We start from the raw sequence: 19,245 nt of genomic DNA on the forward strand, positions 1-19,245 counted from the left end.
CCAGCCGGACATCCTAATATTTGTTTTTGTTGGAAAAAGCGTGTTGAATAACATTTTATTTAGGTATTTGTTAGCAAGATCACACCAAAACAACAAAACAGATGTATAGCGGAAATATGTGAAATGGGTCGGGGGTTTTACTGAACTAAAATACAGGTGAGGATCCAGGGGTGGGGTTTGGGAGGCACTGGGCCCAGCTGAATCAGATTAGCCTCTGAAGTGCTCCTGTTCCACCGAAAAAAACGTTACTTACTAACAATACTAATAATATATTGTTCTTGAACAATGAACAATTTTGAAAACAGAGAGTTAATAGTAATCAAGGAATGACTTCAATATGTACCTTACTAAATTAGGAACTGTGAACAGATGTATCAATCAATGTTGTATACTGTTAATTTATTAATGTGTTCAGTAACACAGGGTGTCAATTGCACTTCTGTCCATCCTGGCCGTCCCCGTGACCTCACATGTTTCTACATTCCCCCCCTGTTAATAGGGTTTTTCTGATTTGTGAATATGGGCTGCACAAACAACATTTGATTGATGTTGAATAAATAATTGTGTATACCGTGGCCCCTTATGGCCCCTATTTAGATCCACCAGTGCAAAAATGACCCAACAGACACATAGTGGTTGATCTGCAAACAAAGTTATTTCATCAGAAAAATGCCAATTCATTTCTTTACTGCAAACACTGTAGCAGGCTCATCCCTGCAGAACAAGCCAGGATGACAGCTCACCCTCCTCCTCCTCTTCCTCCTCCTCTTCTTCCCCCCCTCGCCATGCTGGGACGCCGGGATTGGTATGGTCCGCTCCTCCCCTATCTTACGTCTCACCGATGGTAGCTCCTATTTGGAGAAGGTCAAATGACTCCGCATGTCTGCCTGTGTGTACATCACCCGTAATGGTGCACACGCCTGCCAAAGAGACTGTGAATCCCGGAGGTGTGTGTGTGAGGCGGTTCGTCGCGTGTTGTTCCCGCTGAAAGTAAGTACAGAGATGATGAAGGTCGCTGTTGTTTCCGAAACAACCCAGCCGGCTCCACGCGTTCACCGTGGTTTCCTTATGAAGCTTTAATGTTTGTGGAGTGTTGAGTTTCCGTGCAGCTCTGCAGCCTCTTCGGTAATAGTTCGGTGTTCTTATCTGGATGACGCTGGTTGTTGTTGTTGATGTGACGGTGCAGGTGCAATTTAGGTGAAGGGACGCGCGTAATTCTTAAACACGTTGTTTGACGCCATTTCTGTTTAACATCTCTACTTCTTTTACCATCAAGGGGAGGCTTACTTCTCGTTTACCTCCAAACACAGCTACAGACACACATAGCAGCCATTTCTGTGCCCACATGTTTTCGATCTTTAGTGAACAAATAATAACAAAAATAATATATAGGTATGGAGTTCCCGTAGGGATATTAAAAGGGCATTTATTGGTGCCATGGCAGAGTACATGTAAGTTTAAGTGCAGTAAGGACACTGTAGACTTATACTGTGCGATAAAAATGTAAATCAAAAATATATAAATAAGTAAAAATCCGGAAAATGAAAGTGTGCCATCAGAAAAATCTGTAGTTTTTCATGGAGTGGATAATTGAATGTTTACCTCCTGTTAATGTTATCTGAGGTCAGTGTTAATGTGGGAGTGTGGGAAGTTCACTGCTCAGCACCTGGGAAGTTCAGAAGAGTGGAGACTTAATGAAGTGAGTCATCAGAGAGAGCCTCAAACCCCCCTCCTGCAGGGTAGCATGCAGCTAAGCCAATAAAACCATTGCATAATGCAATAAGGTATAGTCCCATAAGGTAAGCTTAAAAAAAGTGAGCGGCCCCTGGGGGTAAGATGGATGAAAGCCGGTACCTTGTATTGTCCAGACTCCTTAATCTCTCATTATACATCCCTATAAAACATATCAGTCCAGAGTGGAGGGCTCCTGTTGAACTGAGGGAGGGAGCTGTGTTACTGTGACTGTCCAGACACACACTGCTCTGCTGATGTGCCCAGTACTTTGAACAAGGTGAAAGCAGTGAGGGAAACGGAAGGTGACAGGAGTTACAGGTCAAGATTAGTGTTTTTTCAATTGACTGATTATTATCATATGAGATTAAGATCAAGCTAGGATGCTGTTTATCCCAAATGTTTGTGTTGCACACAATTCCTGCAGGTATATTCTTTGACTATTTCTCATCGAAATCAACATTTTAATCATTAATTTTGATAAACTAAAAACTCTACCTCCATATTGACATCCCATGGCAGATGCATTTAATAGGAATTCAAACTTAAATTATCTTACCTATTTTCTTCATTGTTTATCGTCTTTATTCTATTTAATGAGTTTACATATTCAATTTATATACTTTTTATTTCTTGTGTGCAATAGCCTCAACACTGTACAACATCTGCTTTACAAATAAAGATTTTAATTGAAATGAGCCTCACAGGAAAAAATATAACTCCAGAACTCATCCCTGTCAGCTCTGTAAAGGACAGCAGTGACACACACACACACACACACACACACACACACTCACACAACTTGAATGATGACTTTCATAATCAAATTATGCATGATCCTGCTGGTTTTGATTAATCCTTCACCCTGCCATCATCAGTAAGTTCTTGCTGTTACCAATTGATTACTGCAACGAGATTCATGTTGATGGAACCTAACTATTTCGCTTTGTAGAAAATGATTACACACATGCTACTTTGAAAATAAACAAATTCAATTAGTAAAATATAATCAAAAAACGTTTCCTTATCTGCAAGGGAAGAGGCTAGATGTCCTATTAAGGTGGCCATGACAAAACTTTGTATCTCTCACATTCATCTGTGAAAAGCTGTGTGGTATTTCAACAGCTGCAACTATCATCTATTTCTGCAACCTCATTAATGCAAGCATACACGCACACGCACTCGCACACGCACACAGCCCCCAGGCAGAGCCGAGAACCCCTGTGCTACCCTGAGGGATACAAACACTGAATTACTAACATCACTTCTCACCTGTTGCCAGGCAGACTGTTTCCTGGAAACACGCTTTGTGTTAAATTAATCAGTGTTAAGCTGCTGTAGTTTTTTGTTATAACCTTAAATGAGCTGTTTCTTAGAACAATATATAGAACAAGCTGCTTTTACTTTGAGCTGTTTGACCATCCATAATTTGAAGGTAAATTAGTGGCTACATGCAGATGCAAGTGATTCCATGGGGATAGTGTGGTTTCTAAGTACAGCAGTTCAATGTAAAAAATGCAGATCCCAATAACACTCCCTCTGAGTAATAAATGATACATGTTTGTTCTATTATAGAGCTGTGTTTCTATATTGCTTATTTACAATACAAATGGTTCTTCAGTGGTGCTTTTAAGGACTCTTAAATCAAACAAACCAGTCTTACGTCTGCCTATTAGGGACGAGAATCGGCAGGGACCTCCCGATACGATACTATCATGATACTTAGGTTGCGATAAAATATGTATTGCGATACGATATTACGAATTCTTGCGATTTCTTATGGTTATTGTTTTTTTTTTAAATACTGGACCATGGAAAACAGTTGAATCATACTTTGAATTTTTTTTTTAAAAGAATAAACATCGATTTGGGATGCAGCATGGCGATTTAAAAGTCATTCACAAGAATCGCGATTCGTTACTGAATCGATTTCCCCCCCCCCCCCATCCCTACTGCCTATGCCTCTGTGTTAATCTATATTCAAATCTCCACTCAAGAAGTTGTGGAAGTTCTTGCAATGGAAAAGAATAAGAACACATTGAAGAAGAACAAGGGATGGAGGTGTATTGCCCGCAGACAAATTCACTTTCCCTCTGATGATGAGCCACAGTGTTTACTCAGTGAAGAGTAAGCGCTTTGTTCAGGCTTCACAATTACCTTTTGGCTGATCATTCTGACAACATGGTATTTTAGAGTCCAAGAAAAAAAAAATGGTGTAAAAGCTTAGTTTGGGTATAATATGTTTTATATTGAACGATCAATAAGTATTTGCAAACTACTCCTGCGTGGCAGGCTTGGTTTTTGAATAGACCGTGTGTGTAACTTACCAAGCTGCATATTCCACAATATATGATACACCAACGTAAATTATATATTTCAGCTCAGATTGTCAACATAGCTGTTTGTAAGCTCTGTGTGGTTCTGAACAGATGTCATCCAATGTTTTGCCCCTTAAAAGCTGTTTGATATTTAGTTTATAATGATAGTACAGAGATAAGTACTACGTTTGACACTTGTTATATTGCATCCGGACATTTTTTGAATTTGTGATCAAATCACCTAAATATTTGATTTATCAAAAATATATTTTTAAGACATAAAACATAACAATTAGGGCTGTGAAATGATTACAATTTTTAATCAAATTAATCACAGGTTTCTATGGATTAATCATGATTAATCACATTACCGATTTTTTCGGAATATTTTTGTGAAAACAAGATTTATGACATTTAACTTTTCTTTTGTGCTGCAACTCAGCAGTTCTTCAGCAGTTATCATTGCTTTTCCATATGGAACATTAATATAATCTTCATCCTAAACAGAATTCGGGCTCCTTAGCCATTGTGTGGTTGAATAAAACTTTTTTTTTTAAATTAAACAGAAATTATTTGAGCTTCTTAGCCATAGGATGGTTGACATTTTTTATATTTTTTGTCACACAACCATTAACCACACCATGATACAATCTAATGCCTCTAAAGGCCCTCTTAGCTACTCGGTCTTTAGCCAGTTGGTGAGGCAAACTAACTTGTTCAAATTCTCTGACAGTAAAGCTGACCGCTTCTTTTGCACAATGTGTCCGGCGAGTGAGTCTGGTTTGGCGCATTCCACTTGAACGCCCCTCGCCGACCAACACATGCTTCGCGTTGCGGTGGTTAGGCGGGTATTGCTACGGTGAAACGATAACGTCTTCTCGCAGAGTGTGCATATCACCTTGGTTTTACTGAATGTTCGATCTTTGTTTTTTTGGAACACGATCTTCCCGTCCAGAAGGTCCTCAGGTTCATCAGAATTATCCATGTTGTTTGTTTGTTTGAATGGCAGCTGCCGTCTGACTGCATTAGAGCGGCGACTAGTGCAGAGGCGGCGGAATTGGAAGGTCCTTCTGCGCATGCGTTAAATGCGTTAAAAAAAAAAAAACGAATTAATCCTGTAATTTAATCATTTTTCACAGCTCTAATAACAATTCTTGATTGAAATGTGGATGAGACCTGTAATATTATATTTTGTCAACTCGTATACTGAATTTATCCAAAATGTTTCCAATTATTTTCAAACAGAGAGACTTACCCAGTTTTATTCAAAGTAACATTTAATTTGTTGTTGCCTTTATAATAGCATCATGTCCACTTTACCTGTGGCTTTACCTGCAGCTGCCTTAACTTCTCCAGTTAGCTACTCAGCTCTTTTTTCCTTCCACCGTTCCTATTGGCCACTCCTAATGGATCATGGTTGTTCTTAGACTTTTTCTATGGAAAGTGAATACAAATTAAACTCATTACTTCTTCCATGAAATTAAATTTGCACCTGAATGGCGTCAGGTAAATTTCCAAGGCTGGTGGTAAAAAAACTACTCCCATGATCATATGCTGGTCTTTTGTTATTTTTGGATATAGCGACCACTAGCAGCCAAAGTTACACATTTAACATTTCTATTGATTACTTAATGCCCTTATGGTTGCAGCTTTACTTTCCCATTTTTTTTTAGACTTGGTGGTATTCAAAGTGGTTAAATGTTGTAAAAGAAATGCCTTGCAGTTCAGCAGCTGGATGTGCATTTGAATTCAACCCAGGTACCAGCAATACAAATGATAGGTAAACTAATTACTTCAGCATTATGCAATTTCTAGTCTTTCACAGACTGTACTTTTGGTAGTGCTGAATTTATGGAGTTGATAGAGGAGTGTGGGGGTGCAGTTGTAAAACATGAATTGATGGAGAGAGAGCAAAACAGACAGGGAGGGAGGCTCTTGAATGCACAACAAAGCAATTAGATAATGACAAGGGCAGTGACACAGTGATTTGTTGCCTTCTGTTATAATGGGATTCTTGGAATCCAGGTCAAAATTGTTTAAATTAATTTTAAAGCTTCCAAGAAATTCATTCCTTCCATTATGTTGCTTTATGGCTCCATGCTGGCTGCAGACTTTGTTTACAAACTAGCTCCAGAGAATCCCAGACAGGGGGATGCTTTCTTGGCATGTCAATGCTTTGTCTGAGGTTCCTATATGAACGTCCATTTCCATCCTGATGATTTTATGTTACATGTGAAAGAAAGTGCACCCCCAGGTCTCCTCATTTTGGTATAAAAAGCAGACAAATGATTAGTTTTGTGTGATTGCTTTAAAGCTCTCCCACTGTGTAATTTCCATCTCTTTTGTTGGCTCTCACTGATTTCCCACCGTCTAATGATGATAATCTCTAAAGAGGGTTAGCGAAGAACATCCTTAGCAGAGAGACCAGGTGAGAAATAGGGGAGGACGGACATATAAAGTAGCAGACGTAGGATGTACTGTAGCTTACATTGTAGCAGGTCGGGCCTGGTCTAATAGCTTTACCTACATACAGTAAACAGCACCATGGGACTGGTTGGAGGATTACAGAGGATTTGCCCAGCTAAGCCACAGAAACCCAGCCCAGTGGCCCCCCCCCGGTGTCTCCTCCTCCCTTGAACCAAGCAACAAACCACCCACTTCTTTCTCTAAGTCTTCCTGGCACATGATGCACTGGGGGCTGGCCATGTGACCCAGATCTCTGATTATAGAAAGGATAAAGAATGGCGTTGGCACTCTTTGGATGTTGATGTTTCATAAATGATTAAATTGGTTTCCCTCAAATCGATTTGAAAGTAATGAAACCGTGCTCATTTCTTCTCTTCTACCATTTTTCAGCGCTGCTCCGGCCGACGTTTTCTGATAAATCTGCAAAGTTTTTCCTCAATGACCAAACTTGTCATCCAAATAGCTGTCAGGGTGCATTAAGGGCAAGTTCTGAATGTAAACCCCCTATCCTCCCTCCCTTGCCAATGGAGTGATAATGTGACAGCCAGATGACATGCATCACACAACGCACGCCACGTAACTTGACGGGAAGAAGGCGACGCTGTCAGCAAACTAAAATCTGATTTGGCTTCATCGCTGAAGTTGAGCGAGCATTGCCTTTAGTTCCACTGCGGAAAACTGCATGAAGGCTAATGGAATCAAAGCAAGGGGATGGGGGTCATTTTTTTTTTACTGACACTCCACAGGCGTTTTGTCTCTGTCAGCCTAATATTAAGCAGTAAAGTGACTCGGCAGAGAGCCGTCCCCAATCCAACTGTGTGCATGCCTTTAACTCAAACTGACAGTGTTCCAGCTCTCGTACATACCTTGCCATTAGCTAGGAACGCAGAGTTTTTCTCTTTTCCCCCCCCCCTCCTGTTTTTCTTTTTTAAACACCACTGTCGTCATGTGCAGCCTCTGTGCATTAGAAACACTCCCAGGCAAAAATAGATCAACCCAGGAAGGCGGAGGTTTATTTTAGGTGAACACTGAACTCCAAAGAAAAGATATTCAGTAGTTTTAAGTGCATCATGTTATCTCATGGGGGCTGTGTAGCTGCTGACTGGAATGAAGTTACGCTCTTCAATGAAGTAAAAGTCATCATACCTTAGCTGAGTGACTTTGTTGCTAATGCCCTCATGTCAATATTTATTTAGGCGGTTCATTTTTTATCGACCTTTTGATTGACTTGGTCACCTTTTTAATGTTGCGACATTATGTAATATGCAGGAGGCTGTGTTGCACATTTAGGCTTGACACAGGAAATTAGGAACTATGGAAAAGGTTTAGCTGCTTTTGACGCTGTAAACACAATTTAGAGGTGTGGACGGATATTATTACCTCCGCCAGGGAGCTTAAATTTAGGTTTTTCTGTTTGTTTGTGTGTTTGCAGGACTATGCAAAAACCTCTCAACCAATCCATGAATATTTGTGGAGGAACTTTGGAAAGGGTTGGGGCAGGATCAGAGGAAGGTCGAGACATTTTTACGTGGATTTTTTTTCATTTTAATAAACTTTGCGATAAAGTTCTCAGATAATAATTGATGGATCTCAATGAAAACATCTGACATTCAGGGGAAAAACGTTTAGTTTGGTACAGATCCAAATAAAAATCCAAAGCTAGTGAATTTGATTTGATTGAGGGCCTGTTGGTGCCCTGACAAGGTATATACTCTCCTTTTATAGATTTAGTTTGGGGGATCATGATTTGGGTCAGACCAGATGTTGCAGCTCAGGATTATAGAGTTCTGTTATCCACATGTTCTCATCTTCATTTGCATGTGGAAGTGGCTCAGGTGTCATCACAGGAGGTTATATTTTTCACTTGTCACCATGTGTCATCACACCTGAGCCATTTCCATTCCCTTGAACGCATTGTTAAAGCTAGTGTAGTATAGTTCAACAAAATTTGTATATTCACGTATTTTCTACTCACCATTATGTCGACAAAACACTTCTGGAATTTTAGGGGTACATTTTGTGGCAGCTCAATCCGATAAAATTGAGGTCAATGGTGAGTCTCTCTTTAGGCATTATAAAACAGAAAAAATACTTCACATGCCTCCATACTGCTCCTGTGGAGTTGACTCGAAACATGGTCATTTACACCGTGTTTAAAGCCTATGTGAGTCAATGAGTGAATTGTCAGTGAATTATCCCTTTTTTAAGGGTTAGTTTTTTAATATTAAAATTCAACCCTTGGTAGCAGGTGAAATCCTGTTTAAATAGCTGTTAACAGCAAGCAAACCATAAAATAGTGTCAGTCAGTTTTAGATAGAAGATCGATATCACCCTAATGTTTACACACTAAATATGAAGGGAGGCAGCAGCACAAATTGCAAATACTGTGTACATTCTGTTTTTTGTGCCAATATAACAATCAAGATATGAAATGATGATGTGAGGGTTTTAAAGATTTGCTCATGTTCTTTTACAAAGCCAGGCTATCTGTTGTTTCCCCCTGTTTTGAGTCTTTATGCTAAACTAAGCTAACAGTATCCTTGCTCTACCAATAGACTGAGAGAGGTATCCACAGAGCTTCCACTAAGGTCATCTGGGGAAAAAACACTACTCTTGGTGTACAAAGCTGTTTACAAATTCATGCACATGGATTACGCATTTAATCCACGTGCAAATGTTTTGAAGTGACTTCTTTCTACAGAGAAAAGGGATTGGAGCATTTTGATGGTGAATGCAACTACAAAGTCCAAGATTCAATGCTAGGTTTGTTTTGCATTTCATAGCTCTGATTGTATAATGATGTTATTGTGCTTTCCACTCCAAAATCTAAGAGGAAAGCCGTTGCCAAACAAGAACTCCAGAGTTTGCCTTTCACATATGAAGAGCGCAGCAGGAGATTCTGAAGTAAGGTGCGTTCACTACAACAGTAAATACATGCAGGAGGTAGGACGTAACATATATGTAGTATAGTTGTTAAGAAATATAATGCTGGGCTGATGGATAATCTGTTTTTACATGTGAGCTAGAGATAACTTTATGCAAACAAAATATTATGTTTATTACCACTCAATACATATATATATAGAGAGAGAGACTCTGCCAAGGCCCAACAGTCTCCTTAAATTCAATACATACACTCATAGATTTCAGTCCCCTTAATGTGCCTGTTTTTTTTTTTTTTTTATCAAGATCCATGTATTAATCCCTGGAAAGCACCCTATCTCACGATGGAGATCCTGGATTAGTCCCTTTGTCTGGATCAAAACGTCAATGGGTTCTTTCTTGGCCCATGTGCCATCCTTTCACTAAGTTTTGTGGAAATCTGTTCTGTAGTTTATGGTTAAGAAGCTGAGAAACAAATCACCAACCAACCAACTGATCTGATTCTCTCTGCCAACTCTTGGAAAAAAGGTGAATAATTGTAAAATAATATCCCATTGTATCTATTAAGAACTTGATGGCGATTAAAAAAAATCAGTTTTACATGGAGATCACTTGTTGTCTTGTTTTTTTAGATTCATTTCTGGGCTGGGCTCAAAATATTTAGTAAAATAAATTAACTCTGCCAGTGTGAACTCGTATTCTGTTTAGTGGAAATGGTAATTTGAATAAACCTTTATGGTGTTACATATTTCATCCCCATTGTGGTGGCATTCCCATCAGCATAAATTGTGCCTCTAATATCACCCTAAGTACGGCATCTGTTAAAGATATAGCTGTGATGTTTCAGGGTAGAATGAGTCCCTTGGTGCTCTATGAGGGAGTAAACCGAGGAGCTGTACTACCAGCAGTGAGCCACTTCAAGTGTTAACTTGAATCCTGCATTTATATCGTTTTCTGATCATCTTTCTAAATGAATACAGTTATTGAAAGGAGTTTTTATTTAACATGCATCTGTAGTCATTCTTGCGTCTCCCATAGATGTTTGAGTAGTGTCAATACAGAAGCACCGTTAATGCTACTTGATGTTTGGGTAGTGTAATCAAACAAGATAAATCCATGAGCCGTTTCCACTGACGTGGGACTGGCAAAATGTACATTGAAAGTTTTCGTTTGCCAGGGAAATGTTCTCAAGTGCAAACCAACAGTGACAAATCTGACCTCAATCGTACTGTGGAGCTCCTCCAGTGGACATGGATAAGACGCCCCTTAGAAGATAACAATCATGAATCGCGACCATTAACCCAACTCAAACACTGAGTCAAAAATGACAGAGAGGGTGTTTATTCGTTGCCCAGTAATTGACTGGGCATTTCCATAATGGCATTGTGTTTCCTGCCAGGCTAATGTGACCCCTATTAGTTCAGGAAACGTACCACAATCTGGCTCTGTCTGCGCTGCCAGACACGCAGCCGAGGAAATGAATTGGGGAGAAAAGGAGAGCTGAGGGACCCGAGGAGCAGAGATGTAAACAATGGTGAGGTGCAGACAATGGGACAACCAGGGGACATGGGTGGAGATGAGTCATATCACTGCAGTAAACTGGGCCCTGATTGAAATGCTGCTGCAGCAGTCTGTCTGATTCAGATTTTGGGCGTCCCACTACTGACATTTAATCCTCAACAGATACTTATTTATTTCAGATAAGGCTGTGGTTTCTCTTTACTAAATGCTTTCCTTTAGAAGTATCGTTGTTTAAGAAAATAAACACTTTTTGGTTTATCAGGCAACGTTACACACAGTTGCAGAAAGCTGAGACATCAGAAAGTAAATAATACAAAACCCTTTCAGCCTCTCCTCGTCTGTCTTGAATGTTGCAAGATATACCAGAACAGACTAGGCACTTGCCTTGCTTTAGAATAATCTGTCATCTCCACCTGCTGTGTTAGGTGGGTGGTGTTATTTCCCTTCCTCTGTGTGTCCTCGAGGCTGTTACTGATTTAGCTGTATGCTGGGCAAGCTAATCCTACCCCTGATCAATACTCCACTTCTCCTGCTCATACTCTGGATCTCATCCAGGAAGCGGCAAAACTGAAATCTTTGTTTACCTTCTCGCCGCTCATTCAGAAACCCAATGGCAAATGGAGAACTGGAATTTGCATTTAAATTAGTCTGGATTTAGTACAGTGACTATAGCTTACTGTATTTGACTGAGATTGCACCTGGGTTTATGTGGTTGCATTTAACAGAGCATTGTATACATGCTTAGCACATCTTTGTGCTGTGTGAAATAGCTTCAATCACCTTCAATCAGCCAGCGTTAGGCTGAACACGACACTCTGTGTGGTCGTTGTTTTATGGTCGGCGGCTTTCGGCAGAATTGCAGACCCGAGCATTGACGATACCTGCTGTCACTATGTCTGTCTGAGGGATTTGCCTCAAGCCATTACATGCTTGGATGCTGATAGTGTTTGTCAGGATGCTCAGCACGCCCAGAGACTATTAAGTTCAAACACAAGGCTGGTTTAATGAAGCTCGGCAGGAAAACATCCTCAAACAAGATTCTTTTGCAGTAGAGATGGCAGTAGACGAGGATCATTCATGTCCGGGGCAACCACATGGCTCCACTGGTTCACTGTTGTGGTTTAGGTTTATGCACTGGTGTCCTGATGGTGTAGAAATACAGACAATACAAACAAATGTAACTCTGTATATACTTAATACCTGCAGTAGCTAATGTGATAATGATACACTCCATTTACCACTTCACAGTCAGCGCTGGTAGCATCACAGACATCATCCTTGGTGGAAACTGATTTCCTTTATCTGAAATAAGTAAAGTAAAATTCTTCCAGGTGGCAGATTTTGACAAGTTATCCTCTCAATTAGGTAATTTTAGTCCAGTGTTAATCTGCATGTGAGTAATCGGAATGATCAAGGTTTTAATCTTTCTGAGTTGCTTATATGTATATTTTAGATGAAACAGATGCTTTGTATTTCCAAGTGAAATTGTTGCATTGCTTTAGCCATGTTGAGTAAATCCGAATTACAGGGTCTCCAGCGTTGGTCCAGGGAGTGTTTTTCAACCTTTGCTTAATTGCTTACAGTTATCATGATTTTACATTTAGTTGGTTATTCTGCTGAATTGGTTGTTTGAACACAAGCAAGGGTTAATAACAACATCAACAACAACATTATGCAGGGTTCCTACGTTCATGACAAACCAGGAAAAGTCATGGAATACTGCTCTTACTCCGAGTATTACAAATGAGATGGTGTGTGTAAAGCACACATGCTCGTTTAAGTGATGGAGGGAAGAAATAGGCTGATAGGACTGAGCCGCGAGCTTTAATCACCCCATTCTCCTTCTCTTTCCTTGCTTCCCTCCCTGTGGCCCTCCACTCATCTCATTACAGACAGGAGAGGGTGAGAAGTGAGGCCTGCACAGACCTTGGCATTAATTATTGAACCCCATCTTCTTTTACTCCAGCCCCTCCTCCACAGTCTCTGATAACCTTTACATAAAAGAGCAGAGGCTAACTCCCAGCTATTATACAGCTGGTAGGTGTAGCATTAGACCTATAGAGAAAGACCCTGGGTGGGGATTTATCCATTCAGAGACTGTGCCACAATGTTCTGCATCTGCATGTAATATTTGTCAACACAAGCAGATATGTCGTTCCTCCTTTTTAATTGGATTTTAATTATTCCTCATAGCTCCAGCTGAGCTTCCGCACTAATTGATTGTATTCCTTTTTCTAATGGCTGCTGTTGGAGCAAGGTAAAACCAAATAATTATTAAAGCATGTGACTCCGTGCTTTGCCTTTGTCGTGTTGGCTCAGTTACACTCTGCTCGCCGCCTCCTGCCATGCCCAATTTTTCTCGCTCAGTTGGAGGCCGGCTAATGGAGGCTGCTGAGGTCAGCGTGGCCAAGGCATCCGGACAACTTGAGGGCAACTCGACTGTGATGCTGAAAATCTCACTCTTATCACCTTCTGTTCCCTGTCTGTGTGTGTGTGCTTCATGCAGGTTTGAAAAGTCAACATCAAACCTTGACCCTCCCAGAGCCACTGAGGGGGAGAAAGAAGACGCTGCCAAGATGTTCAGCACCAAAAGGTCAGCACAATGACACTTCTCATCTACTCCAAAAAATAAATCTTGCAGAAATCTCAGGGCTTTTCAAAATGGCTTCTTTTGATGATGGTTGACATTTGTCGTCAGCTGGGTTCCACAAATGATTTTGGATGTGAGATGTGACATCGGCTGATGGTCAGGTCACGACACAAAATACATTTTCTGTCATTATCTCTTGAGTGTAAAGTCCATGTCAATATATTTATTTACTCAGATCCAAAAGTCTAAAGAACACATGATCTCACACTATTGGACGGAACTGTATATATACATTATAAAATGTATATATCTTTACCCACACACCTTAATTGATATATCTATCTACTGTATTTCTAAATAGAGATGAAACTTCACACTGGATTGTAAATGCACCCATTCATTCATTGTAAGATGAGGAGGCCCAGTTTACAGTGTGCTTTGCTTGTGTGTACATTCTGTATATTTAATGTGGCTTGTGGTAGCATCTGCATAAATCATTTATCAGTTTGGCTTTTCTGGATGTTGACTGTAGGTTGGAAGTAGTCACATTGCTCAGCCAGTCTGTGTTAGCTGGATCAAAACAAAATGTGTCCTCTTGTTTCTTTCATATTGCTTTATATGTGTTGGAACACATTACAGAGAACAGCGAATTTGTTCACCTATTGATGACACATATAATTTTTTCTGGGCCAATTAATTCCCTAATTCTAATAGAAGAGTTAATTTAAATCAATAAGGTGTATAATGTGTAGTAGTTTCCCCTTAAAACCTAATTTTGTTTAAACAGCATATAGCCACATAACCTTAAGGGAGGTCCTGAGTGGAAATTATGTTCTTTTCAACAGGAAATGAAAAATTTAAATGGTGAAATATCATTTAATATGTATGGACAGGCTGATCTATTGTCCAGAAATGACATCCTTAATATTTTTTTAGTGCACTCTCTACTAAAATAATGATATTTGCATATGTAAAAAAAATAATATAATCTTGTGTGGAACTGGCAGATTTGCTACATTTTAAGACGCATGAAAACCTTTTCAAAAAGTGACCAGCAGAGTTACACTTATGAGAAGAGTTGATGATACTTTGAAGTGAGTGTGCTGTAATGTCGCTGACTGATCAGGGAGCAGCTGAATGTTCAGTCCACCAATCTGCAGCCTGATATTTCTAGTTTGAATTAATTAAACTTTGTTTTAAGTCCTTTTTTTATTTGAGTAATGTTATTTTCACTCACAATATGTAAATACAGTAGTTATAGGGGAATCGATAGTGTGCAAATTAACATGTGACATCATCTAGTGGCATCGAGGGATGCCACTAGATGATGTTATTAGGCTCTAGATGTCCTCACAATGGGTCCATGGGGCCTTTGTTTGCTGTAACTCGGTTGTTATTTGTAGATATGAAAGGCCTTCATATTGATGGCAGCAGAATCTACATTGAGAGAACCACTTGCTGTGATTAGACTGACAGTCACCTCTCAACTCCTGATGTACACTGACAAAGAGGAGTCGCCACTGCATTTGTTAAGATATTGATCGCTCCTTTGGCTTCACTGTGATATTCAAAGAAGCTGCATTGGGTTTATTTAGCTTGTCAGGAGAAGATGTCAAGAGAAAGGCCCTGTTTAGTGCTGGTCCAGTCGACCTCTTGTCGTCAGATTTGACTAGTTGCATACATTATTTCTAGAGCTGTGAAAAATAACGCGTTAACGCGTTATGATTAAATTACAGGATTAATTCGTTTTTTTTTTTTAACGCATGCGCAGAAGGACCTTCCAATTCCGCCGCCTCTGCACTAGTTGCCGCTCTAACGCCGGTTTCACACCGGACGCGGAAGCGACGCCGAAGCGTGGCGTAAGTGCTAATCCCTGGCGCGCCGGCGCTTGGCTGGTCACACCGGACGCGGTAGCGACGCCGAAGCGCAGCGCATTAATAATAATATCACATACTTCTGCTGTTATCAGCCTGCAGTAAAAACGGCATTTAATCATTTTTTTCAAGCATATACTTACTTGTTTCTCCAACATTAAGCAACAGCGTCCCAACATGTGTCTTTTTTGGTGTTGTCTTTATACAACATATGCTGAGAATCAACAACTCAAGTTACTTCTCCACTTCAATTATTAATTTAATGTCATCCATGTTGAAGAACTTCTCCGCTGTTAGCTCCGGTAAATGTCGGGTGTCGAGGGTAAATTACGTATTCTCCACTCAAGCCTATGTGGAGAATACGTAGCCCCCCCCCTCTCTCTTTTTATCTTTATGACTGCTTGTGTGGCTGTAGTGGATAGGCAGAGGGGGACATTAAATAATGTGGTTGGTAAAATTAAAACTCCAAGACAACAGAACGTGAATACAAAGTATGGGATGCATATTTGATCATTTATATCATATAAAATATGTCATCTATATCGTTTAAAATCATTTTTCAGTGTGTTTCCTGTCGCGATACGCTCGCGTCAAGCGGAAAAAATAGACTCGACGCCGAAACGATCGCTTCACGGCGCTAGGCAACCGCGGCACAACGCTACGCTTCAGCCTCCGGTGTGTTCAGCGCTGCAGTTTAACATGGGAGTGGATGGGAGCCAGAGGATTGGCGCTGCGCTTACGCCTCGCTTCGGCGTCGCTTCCGCGTCCGGTGTGACCAGCCAAGCGCCGGCGCGCCAGGGATTAGCGCTTACGCCACGCTTCGGCGTCGCTTCCGCGTCCGGTGTGAACCCGGCGTAATGCAGTCAGACGGCAGCTGCCATTCAAACAAACAAACAACATGGATAATTCTGATGAACCTGAGGACCTTCTGGACGGGAAGATCGTGTTCCAAAAAAAACAAAGATCGAACATTCAGTAAAACCAAGGTGATATGCACACTGCGAGAAGTTATCGTTTCGACGTAGCAATACCCGCCTAACCACCGCAACGCGAAGCATGTGTTGGTCGGCGAGGGGCGTTCAAGTGGAATGCGCCAAACCAGACTCACTCGCAGGACACATTGTGCAAAAGAAGCGGTCAGCTTTACTGTCAGAGAATTTGAACAAGTTAGTTTGCCTCACCAACTGGCTAAAGACCGAGTAGCTAAGAGGGCCTTTAGAGGCATTAGATTGTATCATGGTGTGGTTAATGGTTGTGTGACAAAAAATATAAAAAATGTCAACCATCCTATGGCTAAGAAGCTCAAATAATTTCTGTTTGATTTAAAAAAAAAAAGTTTTATTCAACCACACAATGGCTAAGGAGCCCGAATATTGTTTAGGATGAAGATTATATTAATGTTCCATATGGAAAAGCAATGATAACTGCTGAAGAACTGCTGAGTTGCAGCACAAAAGAAAAGTTAAATGTCATAAATCTTGTTTTCACAAAAATATTCAGAGAAAATCGGTAATGTGATTAATCATGATTAATCCATAGAAACCTGTGATTAATTTGATTAAAAATTTTAATCATTTCACAGCCCTAATTATTTCAGATTTTTAGCCAGTCCAAAGATACAGGTGTGTCAATCAAATTGACCTAGGAGGGGCACATCAATGTTCTGCATGCAGCTCTACGATGTATTCGTTATTGTATTCATTTAATATAATCAATAAAAAAAAACAGTGGCAGTGAATGTTGACATAACGGCATTGGCCACAAAATAAATACATCAATATATTGAACACTGAGAAGTGTAAAAATAGCGATATGTTAGCTGAGTAAGGGGACCGACAATATGGCATATTTGCGTTAGCACAGCTAATAGAAGGTTGACACATGCATCCCGGAGCATCTATGAAAGTGGTGTGGAGTGATCAGGTCTCAAAGCGGCTTAGGGGAGTTCACATTTAGAGCTGTCGATGGATCCCTGAGAAGGGATGTCGATACCAGGTCTGCATGGGGCCTAAAGGTCTTTGCACACCAGATCCGTATTTTTCATATGCGTTTTATGGAATCTGTCATCCTTCATCAAGCACAGAAATGTTGCACACTGAAGCTTGTGCATTTTATTGTTCTATTTGTTCTAAATATGTAATGTAGGGAGTTAATGGAGGATGATTTTGTCTTCCTCTGACATCTTGATAAAAAGAAAAATAACAAATTGGGTCCATCCATTACTGAGAAGCCTTTTTAAGCCAAAAAGTCGACCAGAAGCGGCTAAGCTAGCAGATGTGAGCATTTCTGACGGTCCCTGAATGCACCTCGGCAACCCTGTTTACCCCTGAAACTCCAAAAGTGTTTTGTTGACTCAAACACTTCACCCACCCCTCCATCGGCATTGGGATGAGTAGATAAAGTGAATTTTCATTTCTGGGTGAGCTATCAGTTAAATATTAAAGGGATATGTTTACAGTAGGAGTGAGGAAACGTTTAGCATATGATAATGTGCTGAGGACTGAGCGCTGTCACAATGCTGCATGCATCCACCTGCCTCCTCGCAGTGTGTGTGATCATCATACTGTGGGTGCGGAGATGATTAAACCAAGCCAGCTCTCCATCTTCAGGGGAGCTGTGTCAGCACAGATGACACGGATATGCTCAAAATGACTGTAATAGGCTGCCATCCTGAAATTCAAAGCTCATTCAAATTTCTGCTGAATATGAAACAAAGCATCTTTTTTTCTCTCTCTCTCTCCATATTGCTGAACGAAACAAAGTGGCTGAGGAAATCTGTGGATCTGTCAGAGACTGCTATGTGCTGCTGTGGCTTGATCTGTGGTTATTAATATTGGCTTTCCTCTTAGGTTCCCTTGAGTCATCTGTAGCATTACTTAGTGTTCCTACAAGGCAAGCATGTAATGAAGTCTGTCGTTCAAATTTAATTAGTCAAACTTCTTAACTTTTTATTTTGAATGGCATGAAATGTGAAACAGAAGAGCGCAAAATAAATCCAAAACATAAGCATTTGTACATCTGACTTTTGTAGCTTTCTCTTATATTAAGAACAGTTGATGGATAAACTGAGATTGAAGCATATCTAGGCCTTGATGGCTTTTTACCTCTTTTTTATTAAGTAGACTGTTGGGCCTTGGTTACAGGTATGCATTCTACTGTTTGGCATTCTATTGTTATCATTATAATGTGGCTGTAATCTAATGAGTGATGTCTTCTATCCTCATCTTATTTAATCCATATCCTCTTCTGCCTGCTATCATGCCTGCTCCAGTTGGTGTGAGATATGAAAGGTGGTTTAATGTAAAACCTGTATTCACAACCTCAACCATAAGATGACATGGACCTCATGTTAGCTGTGTACTGGATGGTAGGGGTATCTGGTAACTAGCACAAAACTACAGTTGTGGTTTCTGGTGCACTAAATGTTTTCTGCCACCACAGAATAAATAATGTGATTTAAGAGTTTATGTATGTCGGTTTGGACCATTTTTACAGTAATTTATGTCATCATTTGTCATGGATGTAATTCATGGATTTAAAAAAAAGAATTTTATATTAAAGACAAATGACGAGTGAATATAAATTACTTGCCATGGCACAAGCTAAAGTTATGTAGCCTCTGGGTTTGCTTCACATCTGTCAGCCAATCATTGTGGTCCTAATTTGGAAAAGACGACCTTATTTTATAGAAGTATCATCAATGTGCTGTCCTGTGACTTTCTGCTCCGAGAGTAGATATGGTGATCAATAAAGCCTGTGAAGCACTATAAACTAACCTTTATTCAATGCTTTTGGTCACAAGTTACTGAAGTTCAACCATGTATTCAAAACCACTTATGTAATGAAAATAAAAGGGAGGGTA

The 19,245-nt window shown here is 40.2% G+C and overlaps 1 protein-coding gene across 4 annotated transcripts in view; it reads left to right on the plus strand.

Moving 5' to 3' along the window:
• The first annotated feature begins 836 nt into the window (after positions 1 to 836).
• oxr1a (oxidation resistance 1a) overlaps positions 837 to 19,245 on the plus strand; it is a 166,217-nt gene continuing 147,808 nt past the window's right edge. For 3 of the 4 annotated variants that reach the window (XM_053433176.1, XM_053433179.1, XM_053433177.1), the window contains exons 1-2: positions 838 to 990; positions 13,426 to 13,512. In XM_053433176.1, coding sequence (XP_053289151.1) covers positions 13,496 to 13,512 — 17 coding nt within the window. In that variant the 5' untranslated portion in view covers positions 838 to 990; positions 13,426 to 13,495. Of the gene's footprint in view, positions 991 to 13,425; positions 13,513 to 19,245 lie in introns of all 4 variants that reach the window. The other variant, XM_053433180.1, reaches the window with a different exon arrangement.

The sequence above is a fragment of the Pleuronectes platessa genome, chromosome 10 (assembly GCF_947347685.1).
Source record: "Pleuronectes platessa chromosome 10, fPlePla1.1, whole genome shotgun sequence".
Classification (NCBI taxonomy): Eukaryota; Metazoa; Chordata; class Actinopteri; order Pleuronectiformes; family Pleuronectidae; genus Pleuronectes; species Pleuronectes platessa.